Raw genomic sequence first — 12,585 nt, forward strand, 5'->3', positions numbered from 1 at the left:
TATTTGGGTCTGCCATCCAGTAAAAAAACAAAACACACCAGATACATCAATTTTCCCCTGCTGCGTCTGGCAGGGGTGAGGGAGTGAGAAGTGTGGGGCCATTTAAAGGCACATCACACTCTCCCCTCTCCCCCCCGGTGGGTTTTTGGGGTTTTTTTGAGGCGGGGGGGGGGGGGAGAAGATGTTCAGTATTTTTGGTTAAACCACCTGGCAACCCTACCCATACCCACAGCCTGCTCCTGCACCCTCCCCCTGGCCAATCTCACAAATATGTATATTTTATTGCTTTGTTTTAGTGTGGCAGTACTTTATAAGGTGCTTTATTTTGTTTGTCCTTATTTATCACCGATCACTAGGACACTGCAGCTATAGTGACAGTTAGAAATATACCCCCTACAGCACTTGCATATTTGCACAGCTAGACAAAACCAAAGTGTAATAAAACGAATAAGCTCGGATAACAAAGTTGGACTCCTGGCCTAATGCCAAAAAGGTTCTTACTATGTACACAAAGCAGTAGTGAACAAGACATGTACTCTGTATATAGACCATCACATGCTGGAGTGTGGGCAGCTTAGAAACTCTACAGCTACTCATATTAAGTAATGCTGAGCACAACTGTCCACTGCTGCAGCTGTCCTAATTCACAGCTGACTGGTGTGAGAGACACTAGACCTCAGGCACTGAGTTAGCTTGTTAATTTTTTTGGAGCAAATTACCTCGTTCTGCATTCTTCCAAGCAGAACACACATGGTATTTCTGAAATTGGACTGTAAGAACAAGATGATCATGTGGGCTACAGCTTTAGGCTGGTGTCCATATTCACCTTTTCACTGTGTGCAGAATGTTTGCATGTGTTTCAGCACATACATAATGCATTCCACCTACTGCAAATGCAGCATGCTCAAGCAGGGTATGCCTGTCAGTCGCAGCTGGAAAAGAGATTCTTGCTCCCAAGTTTAAGACCAATTTACTATAGAGTACCCAGGCCTCCTATGTACAGTCAAGTCTCCCCTACACCACCCATGTCACTTGCTGTGAAGATTTCAGAGGGCCAAAAACTACTGATAATTGCCAAAAAATAATTGTAAATGCCAATATCATTACAGAGTATGGAGCTTTCAACAGGTGTGAGTAAAGGGTTAGTCAGGGCTTTGGTGCAAAAACACACGGCCCTTTCCTTTCTATCTTCCACCGCCTACAGACACATTGCTGTATAAAGAACAGCTAAATTAGGCAACCGGGAGCAACGGCATGTGTCCCCATCTGTTACACAGGCTAGATGCGGAAGGGAGAACCCTTCATCTCGCTGCCTTGGCAGCGTAGAACAACCCTTGCAGCAGCATATCAGCAAATGACAGGTTGAAAGACATAATGCATTTGGGACATTTACTAATTAGGTTTATTTATAGGTGCCTAAGTCCCTCTCATTAAGAAAGAACCAGGAGGTTCCTGCTACAAGCATCTCCTGATCATTTGGACAGTGCTGACTCATTACATTCATTAAAAAAAAAAAAAAAGCCAAAGCAGATTGTATGGTCTATGGGATGAGTGAATGACCCCAAGTATGCAGAAAAAAGTGAATCAAGCTGCTGCTTGCCAAAGTATCCTTCAATCTCCCCCAACACTGGAAGCAAGGGCTGGAAATGTGCAAAAAGAAAGGCTTGTGAACATAGGTTTTTTCCCATATGTGTTTATGTAATGTTGCTAAAATAGTTCTTTACCCACACTCCACAGGATGCTACCAACGATTAAGATTGTTTGTTTTGTAAACAGAGAACTAATCCACATGCAAAAGACAATCTTTTCAGTGTGAAGTTATTTAAGATCACTATCCCTATTTTGAACACATGCTGTGTCGCGTTCATTGCAACTTCAGCTCTGCTAACTTTGCTGAAATTCAGATTTCCACGTTATACATTCTCATGTTATGAGACACCCTCTGCATTTTAGGCAATTTGCTTAAACCTCAGCAGATTAGTCTGCAGGACAGAATTCAGCTCTGATGCATTGCAAGGACACATCTCAACGAGCTGGATGGATAAAAATATACTCCAACTTTTTCTCTTCCTTTAACTCCCATCTTCTCCCCCCCCCCCATCATTAGTAGTAATAAATATAGGATTAGCTGACTTACCCACTTTCAGTGCCATAAGCAATATGCTATCTTAAGTGTTCTAGATAGCAGGAGATGTAATAAAACAGCATCAGCCTATAATTTAGCAACCCTTCCTTGTTTCTAATGATCTAGTTTTCTAGTAAATTCAGGTATGTGGACTTTATAATGGCTCTCTCATCAACTTGCTAATGATTTTAAACATTTGTAGTGCAAAAGTAACCAAGCAATGAAGATGCTAGTGAAACCTCTGGAAAATGAAGTTGGTCATCCTCTCTGAAAAATCAGGCCATAACGCTTCAAAGCCACCCTTCAAATTTCACAATCTTAGAACATTTCCATTAAAAGCTGGAGCCCTCTACTGAGAACAGTTCTAGTGCCAGGCAAGTCAAAAAGTAGATGTAAGGAACACAAAAGTAGCATCCATAGACACTGACAGAGGGTCTCGAAACTCTTAGCTGAATAATGCCATAGGCCCTTTCTCTAATTGTAGCTGAAGGTATTGAGAGAAACCCCGCTTTTTTTCTGATTGTAGCTGAAGGTATTGAGAATAACTTTATATCAGTGATAGAACTTGGAAGAGAAGCCAACCCTTAAACCAAAGCATCACAATTTCCCTCTGAATGATCTCCTCAGCACCTGAATGATCTCCTCATCTAGCTAAAGTTCAAGGAGTTTTACTTCTTGTTGAAGAGCCTCTGGGTCAATGCTTGTTTCCAATGTAAACAACATCTTATAACATTTGAAGAGAAATATTAAGTTGTGCTTGTGCCTAAAAAATCCAAGTAGCAGCACTGTGTTTTAATTAACTTTGTGGTTACTTTAAATACAGTGCTACTTAACTCATTTAGCAAGCACCTGTCTATCTTCTCCTCCAAGAGGATGTTTTTAGCTGAAGAGCAAGCAAACAGTTCTGCTCTTTAATTTAGCAACCCCTCCAACAGCCCGAATTGTATGTATACATTGCCTCTAACCAAATTATTCTCAATACAATTGACTGTTTGTTGTCAAGACCCCATTTTATCCATTCCATAATGAACATTTTCAATCACAAAAAAGCATGTGCGCACCCATAGTTATTTATCTGGGCTATATCTGGTAAATGTCTATTTGCCCAGGTCATTACCCCAACTCGGAATGGCCACAAAGCTGAATACAGCTCTGTTTTTTTTTAAATTGATCAAGTTATTGAATACTGCATTTTCCAGCAGAACAGAATTAAACTCCTAATCCTTCTAGATAGGATCCATTCTGCATTACCAAATTAAGCTGCCCAAGGCCTTTTCTGAAATATCAAGAGCTGGTAGAATGAGTCACTAGAGCACTGAGAGCCACCAAATACCCATGACAAAGTCTGGGTCATCTTGATTTGTCACAGGCACTTCTTCAAAATACCTGTTACCTCTTTCATCCCCCAAATTAGAACAGAATTAATGTAAGGGATTCGTCGGACTACCAAGAATTTTCTCCCCCCCCCCCACTCAGTTTTCTTCATTCTCTCAAACATCTGAGCCATTAGTTGCAATTTCAGTTTCTGTGTTTCTGCCAACATGAGGGAATCCCCCTGTACAAAAATCAATGTTCCAACACATCTGTTTGCAATGCATAACCATTTTATAATCTTTTGCAAGAAAGCTGAAGCATCTCTCATTCCAGATTACAGATCAACATTTCCACTAATTTTAGTATCTGTTTGCCTAACTGTTGTCTTTCCAATCATATCAAACAACAGATAATTCTGCAATTCTAAAAACATTCAGAAGAAAAACAGATACAAATCCCCTATAGTAAGAGTTCCAGTGCCCAGCACCCTCCAATCACAATAATAGGACTTGCAGATCTCACTGCTGAAGCAGAGATTCCCCTAGGCAAGAATGGATAGTCCTTTAAAAGAGATGTGCCCCACCGTAAAAATCCTCAGCCAAAACTCAACCCAAGAAGGCAAGTCATAAAAAAGCCTTTGATCTTCCCCTGAAGTCTACAAACAGCTAAGATGCATTTCATATTATTTACATCATCCAGTAAATAGTGGGATATGCCTAAAATATTGGGTCCCAAAAATGGCCCCCAAAGGGCCATAAAAAACAGATACCAAGAAATACAGACTGATTCTGTTTTCAGCAAAACTGAGTGCACAGTGCTGCTAGCAAACACAAAATCAACTAAAACACGAACAGCCAAATGTATCAGAAAACTAAAACAAAACAAAAATAGCCACTGGAAAGTATTTCACTGGCCTCCCTCTTGACTAACATCTTAAAATGTATTGCTCCTCTCTGCACCATGATAAGTTTCAAATTAAACTAGCCTGGCATGAAAAGACAGTTGGACCAAATGGCTTTTTTAATACCGCTGCCAACAACTCTGCATCTCAATTAAATGACATTCTGGCTACAAGCTCTCAGAATAAGCTTTTCTTCTAGACACTTGATGTTTGAGGAAAGTACCTGCAGTTAATTAATATTACTACACAAAGGTTTACAAGATATTATAGGTTGTTGCATTGCATCTATTAACCCCTTAGGGTCAGCAACAACAGACATACTATAACCCCAGTTTTATTCTGTCCCCCTCATTTAGGTGAAGGTGGACTCAATGAGGAAGAGCTCCTCACAACATATCCGAGCATCAATTATAAGATCATAGCTGTTAAATGAATCAATTTAGAAGTCCTGTGCAAGGAATGAAAACTACTCAGGTCTACCTCTTCCAATTCAAATCGGACCTCATTTCCCGCTGTTTGATTTTCTTTCCAAACCCCTCCTCACCCGAATTCCCTTCTGCATACCATCTATGCTATGGCTTGCAGATACACGCAGGAGCAATAAAGGGAAGAGTCATTCTGTCTGCATACCACCATTGCTACCACCATCGCTACGTTGGCATATCTCGTTGAGAACACTAAGCACTTACATAGTGCTACACTATACATCTGCAAATCACTCTGCCCCTCAACACATGCAGGAAGCAGGCATGTTTGCACTATTAGCCATTGCTCATTTAAGTACCCAATTACTGACAACACCAAAGATTAGAATGGGCATGGAGGAGTAAGCTTTATAGAATGTGTACAAATCAAAGTATGAATCCCTGCATGAAGAAATGAATTAGTGAATATAGTTCACAATGTAAGAACTCCAGCAAGGCTGGATTTAATTTGGCAGACGTCAAATATGATCAAAGGTGAAACACTTATCCTATTAAAGTCAATTGCAGAGTTACTACTGGTTTCAAACAAACAAGATTTGGCCCTTAATTAAGCAAACCCAACCTTAGAACTGCTGTGTCATTATAACTATTACAGATTTCAAAGACCCAGTAAAAACCTGCTAATCATAAGGATTATGAAGATTGCTCTCTCTGTATCTGTCTCTCTTCTCCAGAAACTCCCACTGTGTACTGGCATTTGTCCCAGAACCTCTTCTTGGAAAGACTTTACAATTAAAGGTTTAATTAAAAGACCTAGGCTTAGATTCAGTAAGCTAGCTGAACATATGCCTAATGTTAAAGCAAGTGAATTGTCCCATTGGCTTAACTTCAGCGGAAGTACTCAGGTATTTAAATTTAGCCATGTTTTTAAGATTCTTTCAGAAACAGGACGTACGTTACTTTTCGCCATGTGCACTGTCTATTTAATTTTTCCATTTCACTCAGCTCTGATAGTGAAAATAAATGAGCCAGTGTAACTAGACACGCTGCTCCATTGTTTGGGTAACAACGGAAGGGAAATGCTAATATTTTGGATGAAGAGGAGGAAAGCAACCAAACTTGACATTAAAAATAAACAAGTCTATCAGCACTAGGCTTTCTAAAACTTGTTATTGCACAAAATCTAACAGTATCTTTACCAACAACATTATGGGTCTGATAGACTTAAGTGGGGGGGAAAGATTTAAGAACAGGTAATAAAAAAAAAATAATTGAGAATTGTGCCTTTAACATCTCCTTGTCCACATTGCTCATATACTGCACTAAGTTTACTTTAATACCCAAGTCCTTGCTTTCTTTTGGTTTTGTGGGTTTAATCAAAACCTTTTAAAGTTGTTTATCAAGTCTTGTATTTAACTCCCATTTTTCTTGCAGCATAATTTATAACTAATATTTATCTTCTCAGATCACATGCTACTGCTCTCTCAACGATTTTTACTTTCCATTTTAGTGGGTGGTACTGAGTAGCAGAGCTCTGCTAGCAGGACTATGTAACAGCCTTTGCAATAGTGCAATAATGAGATATGGCATGAGCTTTGTTGCTGTTTATTTCAGCACAAACATTTCAAGCAGGCTCATTGCTAGTGCCTAGTTCACCTCAGCAGCAAATCTCTGCAATGGCCAGAGAAGGGACACTACACAGGAGGGCTCAGAGTTACTACAGAGAATTCTCTCTCAAGTATCTGACTAATGGATCTTGTCTGCATGATCAAGGTCTGACTGACTGCTACAGTTGGGGTTGGGAAAGAATTTCCCCCCCCAGGTCAGAATGTCAGAGGCCCTAGGGGGTTTCACTTTCCTGTGCAGCATGGGGCATGGTTACTTGCTGGTTTAAATGGAAGTCAATGATAGATCCTCCATAACGTGTGAAGTCTTTAAACCATAATGAGAGGACTTCAGTGACTCAGCCAAAGGATAGGGGTCTATTTGAGGAGTGGGTGGATGAAGTTCACAGGTCTGCAATGTTCAGAGGTCAAAGTAGATGATCACAGTGGTCCTTCCTGACTCTGATGTCTATGGATCAGTCTTTAGGCTCATAAAAGGAAACTGTTTTGAAAAGAAGGGTGAGATTTACTGTCTGTCACTACTAAAACAGTACTGTACCGTTACTCCAGATATGATCGGGGCTTTTCCTTCAATTAGCTTATGTATTTCTTGAACTGCTTCCTCATTGCTCTTGTCTTTAAATCGTTTCTTGGAGAGTTCTTGAAGAGCTTCTTTAAACTGATCAAAAGTAATCGTCCTAGAAGATTTTCCCCTGGCAAAACATACACAAAAATCAGAAGAAATTACCAAAAGGATACACAGAACTCCAGGAGAAGGATAACAGATGCAGTGTGCAGTAGCGAAGAACAAGCCAACATACGAATACTACATAAAAGGGATTGCCCTTCATCCCACTAAGACTTGTAGGGCTTGTCTACACTACAGAGAAGATTATAGCTGCCATTGTCAATCTTCTGGGGTTTGAATTAGTGGGTCTAGTGAAGACACACTAATTCAAACAGAGACTATCAGCACTGATGGGAGTGCCTTTTCTCCTCGTGAGGAGTAAAGGAAGTCGACAGGAGCACAAGCTCCTATTAACCTGCTGCGTGGTTGGAGCCAAAATACGATTTAAGATACTTCAACTCCAGTGACAGAATCAACGTAGCTGGAGTTGCGTATCTAAGTCAACTTTCCCCTTTAGAGTAGAAAAGGCCTTGGTGCAGTGTGTCCTCAGAATAGCCTCATCTTTCTTTCTTGAAAGTCACTAGCAGTAATGAAGCTTGCTTGGCTAGATTTCAAAATGAAGGAGAAACTTCAGGAATTAGGTATTGCTCATACTTCTGTCAAAATGCTTGGACCGGTCTAACCCAAGGTCTAAAACTGCACCTGTCTAAACCAATGCCTAAAATGTAGCATTTAACTGGTTAACCAATTAAGATGGGGAGGGGGCACTCCAGATTGTCTGGACTGGAGCTGCCTCCCTGCCCACTTTGGCCTGGCTGGAGCAGCCCACCACCACTAGCTGCAAGTGGGGGGCTGCTCCCAGTTAACTGTTCTCACCCCTAACAGACAGCACTATGTCAACAGAGAATTTTTCCATCAGCCTAGCTAATGCCTCTCAGGAAAGTAGATTAAAAACAGTGATGGGACACAACCCCTTCAATCACTGTAGTGGCATTTACACTCAAGTGCAACAGAAGCACAGCTGCAGTGGTTTAAACAAACATAGCATTCATACTAAATACAAAACATGATTTTAGATAATATTGCAGTGATACATTTGTTTTGTGATATGAGAATTGTGCACATCAAGCTTAAACCAACCATAAAGAAAACATTTTTAACTCCTCCTTAAAAAAAAAAAAAAAAAAAAAGCTTATATCCCACTAGCAATGCATGTGTGATATGTCCTATTAAGTTAAACGAGCATTTTAAAATAGGACTTCACCCCTCTGTTCCATTTATGAGACAATATTCACAAAGAATAATTTATAGAAAAGTTTATTTAAGGGCTAGACATTCACAAAAAGCACAGAAATTCATAGCTGAGGCAGAAACTCTATCGTTAATTCTTTGTGTTCTCTTGAGACATGATAAAAAGTGAAAATGAAAGCTGTGCCACATTTCCAGAATGGTTGCTTGTTGGTTTTTATTTGCTAGAGTGGAAAAAGTGTGCAGCAAAGATGCCTAAGGATAGACTTGGACAGATGATGGTTTCTGAATATATCTTTTTTAAGAAAGAGTCAGTATATATTTAGGCACTTTTGTGCATTATAGACCTGACAGATCATACAGACCATAATAACCCATTTAGAAGAGCTCTCAATGCTCCTAACAAGTACATCTGAATAATCACTGTGAAGATGTGTTTAGACAATGTAAATGACTTTTGGCAGTTTAAGAAAAGTACGTTTTAGACAGAGAACTTCAATCAGAATACCGGGCTTGTTTGGTTTAGAAAAGAGAAGACCGAGATGGGACACGAGAGTGGTTTTCAAGTATCTAAAAGGGTGTCACATGGAGGAGGGAGAAAAATTGTTCTTCCTGGCCTTTGAGGAGAGGAGAAGCAGCAATGGGCTTAAATTGCAGCAAGGGAGGTTTAGGTTGGACATTAGGAAAAACTTCCTAACTGTCGGGGTGGTTAAACACTGGAATAAATTGCCATGGGAGGTTGTGGAATCTCCATCACTGGAGATATTTAAGAGCAGGTTAGACAGACACCTATCAGAGTGATCATGCAGTGCTTGGTCCTGCTGTGAGGGCAGGGGATTAGACTCAATGACCTCTTGAGGTCCCTTCCAGTTCTAGTATTCTCTGATTCAATGATTCTAACATAGGAAGGGGAAATGACTTGTCAGAGCTTAATTTGTATGGAAGTTTGAATTTTGCTAATAACAAAAACTATACCTTAAAGTGGATACAGACACACATCTTTCAACTTGCCTAATTTAATACTGCCAAACATTAGGACCAAAATATACACTTCTTGCCTTTGAATTTTGTCAGACAGCCATATCGCATATTAAAACTAAATGCAATGAAGGTATCTCTATCCTACAGCAGAGCAGCCCCGCATCGGTGTTGCAGCAGCACTGTAGTACAGACTTTTCCTACATCAACAGAAGAGATTGTTCTGTCTATGCAGGTAATCCACCCCTTCTAGAGGCAGTAACTCAATCAACAGATGAACTGCCCAACATCATGGCAATTTAATTTCAGAAAGGGAACTACACAAAAACAAGGAGGTTAGTTAAACAGAAATTAAAAGGTACCGTGACAAAAGGAGCACTCAAAGATGATAAGGTCATTGCAGAGAAACTAAATGAATTCTTTGCTTTAGTCTTCATGGGTAAGCATGTGAGGGAGATTCCCAAACATGAGCCATTCTTTTTAGGTGACAAATCTGAGGAATTGTCCCAGATTGAGGTATCATTAGAGGACATATTGGAACAAATTGATAACAGTTAACAAGTCACCAGAACCAGATGGCATTCATCCATGAGTTCTGAAAGAACTCAAATGTGAAATTGCGGAACTATAAACTGTGGTTTGTAACTTATCCTTTAAATTGGCTTCTCTACCTATTGACTGGAAGATAGCTAACAGGATGCCATTATTTAAAAAGGGCTCTAGAGGTGAACCTGGCAATTAGACCAATAAGTCTAACATCAGTACTGGGCAAATTACTTAAAACTATAGTAAAGAATAAATTATCAGACACATAGATGGACATAATTTGTTGGGGAAAAGTCAACATGTTTTCTGTAAAGGAAAATCATGTCTTACTAATCTGCTAGAGTTCTTTGAGGTGATCAACAAACATGTGGACAAGGCTATCCAGTGGATATAATGTACTTAGATTTCTAGAAAGCCTTTGACAATGTCCCTCACCAAAGGCTCTTAAATAAAGTTAGTTGTCATGGGATAAGAGGAAAAGTCCTCTCATGGACTGATAACTGGTTGAAAGACAGGAAACAAAGGGTAGGAATAAATGGTAAGTTTTCAGAATGGAGAGAGGTAACTACTGGTGTCCCCCAAGGGTCCATACTGGGACCAATCCTATTCAACCTATTTATAAATGATATGGAGAAAGGGATAAACAGTGAGGTGGCAAAATTTTCAGATGGTTCTAAACTGCTCAAGATAGTTAAGACCCAAACAGACTGAAGAGCTTCAAAAAGATCTCACAAAACTAAGTGATTGGGCAACAAAATGGCAAATGAAATTTAATGTTGATAAATGCAAAGGAATTCACATTGGAAAAAAATAATTTCAAATATACATTCAAAATGAGGGCTAATTTATGTTATAACCACTCAAGAGAGATCTTGGCATCATTCCGGATAGTTCTCTGAAAACTTCCACTCACTGTACAGCAGCAGTCAAAAAAGCAAACAGAATGTTAGGCATCATTTAAGAGGGGATAGAGAATATCTTATTGCATCTATATAAATCCACGGTATGCTCTCATCTTCAATACTGCATACAGATGTGGTCACCTCATCTCAAAAAGATATATTGGCACTGGAAGAGGTTCAGAAAAAGGCAACAAAAATGATTAGGAGTTTGGAAAGGGTCTCATATGAAGAGAGATTAAAAAGACTGGGACTTTCCAGCATAGAAAAGAGGAGTCTAGGGGGAGATATGATAGAGGTCTATAAAATCATGACTGGTGTGGAGAAAGTGAATAAAGAAAAGGTTTTTTTACTTATTCCCATAACATAAGAACTAAGGGTCATCAAATGATAGCAGGTTTAAAACCAACAAAAGGAAATGGAACTCTTTGACAGAGGATGGGGTGAAGGCTAGGACTTTAGTTCTTTTTTGAATCTTGTTAAATAAATTCAGGGAGGTTAATCTCAAAAAGCAGCATCTCTAATACAGAGGGATCCACTCCAGTACTTACAAAGTTAGGGAGCTCTCAAAGTCAAAAGAACTGTTTAATGTAGTAGCATGTTGCCCAGCAACACAGACTGCATTAGTCCAGTTTGCAGCCCAAGTGTTTCTTTTGTGCCAATTTAAAGAAGTGCCTTGACATAATTAGCAAAAAACCAGACAAGTCCTTTCAGTGATGACAACTGTTTATACAGGTGTAGGTGATGGATGGTGAGGACAGGGAAAGTGTGTGCTGGCAACAGAAAAATCAGGCTAGAGAAGCTGCATACAGAAACCTAATTTGACTTAGTCTAGATATCATTGTTATCATAATCAAACAATAATGCTAGTTCTTTCAGGACCTCAAAAAGATGTTGGCAAAAATATCAGACTCAACTGCAAATGTCATTTGCTATGCAACTATCCTGCTATGCAACATGCCTGTCACAGACATAGTAGAATGAGGACAGTACATAAGCAGGTTTGTAAACATGCACTCCAATTACCTCTCATCAGAAGGAAAGACACTGAAGGAAGGCAGTCTGCTAACATTCTCAAAGCAACACACAAAAAACACCTCCCTACCGCCCCCGCCCCAAATGGTGAGTGTCTAAGATTCAGGGCACTGGAAGGGAGTTAAAACAGCAAACTCCAAGAACTCTCATTCCAGGTGTGTGCACTTTAGTACTATTTGACACAAAATGGATTTGAAATTCTCAGTGGGCCTGGCCAAAGAGTTTGTGGGGCCTAAGTTAGGTGCCCAGACTGTCCATACAATTCACGGAGAGAGTCAGAGGTACCCGAGAAAGAGATCCAGAAAAGGCAGCATGCTAGATGGGGAGCCACCTGAGCTAGCTAATAGCAGAAGCTGAGGAGTCCCCTCCTCTCAGGTAGTTAGGCACCTATATTCGCTTAAGATCCACATGTGGTATCCCTCACTTGGGGTGAGGCATCAAAGCAGTTTCTTGTAAGGAGGCAGCAACAGTCTCAAAATAGCAGAGGGAGGACAATGACTCCCCCCTTATAGCCCTTAGCTCAGTGATTAGGGAACTCATCTGGGATGTGGGCCAGATTCCCCACTCTTCCTGATGAGAGGGGATGTGAATGGGGAACAGCCACCTCTTAGGTAAGAGCCTTACCTATTGTGCACGGGAATATTCAAGCATGGGGCTCCCTCGAGCTATGTTGTGCATCTGTGCAGAAGCAATTAAACAGTCACTGGGATAGAGAGAACAACTCTACAGCCCAACGGCTGGAGTTCTCACCTGGGAGCTGGGGAACTTGGAGCAATGCTTACGTTTCACATGGCTTGAGGATCTTGCTGGAGCTGAGGCAGGAGACAGGTGTCCAGGTGCCTGAGCTTAAGTGTTGTGCACATACTGACAGGCAGACACTTA

The 12,585-nt window shown here is 40.3% G+C and overlaps 1 protein-coding gene across 4 annotated transcripts in view; it reads right to left on the reverse strand.

Moving 5' to 3' along the window:
- The window catches only part of TPPP (tubulin polymerization promoting protein), a 93,826-nt gene that overhangs the window by 13,871 nt on the left and 67,370 nt on the right, over positions 1-12,585 (reverse strand). For all 4 annotated transcript variants that reach the window (XR_012901825.1, XM_006113044.4, XM_006113045.4 and 1 more), the window contains exon 3: positions 6,929-7,082. Coding sequence is in view for 3 of the 4 variants with exons in the window: in XM_006113044.4 (XP_006113106.2) it covers positions 6,929-7,082 (154 nt within the window). In the remaining variant the exon portion in view is untranslated. The remainder of the gene's footprint in view (positions 1-6,928; positions 7,083-12,585) is intronic.

This window comes from Pelodiscus sinensis, chromosome 2 (assembly GCF_049634645.1).
Source record: "Pelodiscus sinensis isolate JC-2024 chromosome 2, ASM4963464v1, whole genome shotgun sequence".
NCBI classification, from domain to species: Eukaryota; Metazoa; Chordata; order Testudines; family Trionychidae; genus Pelodiscus; species Pelodiscus sinensis.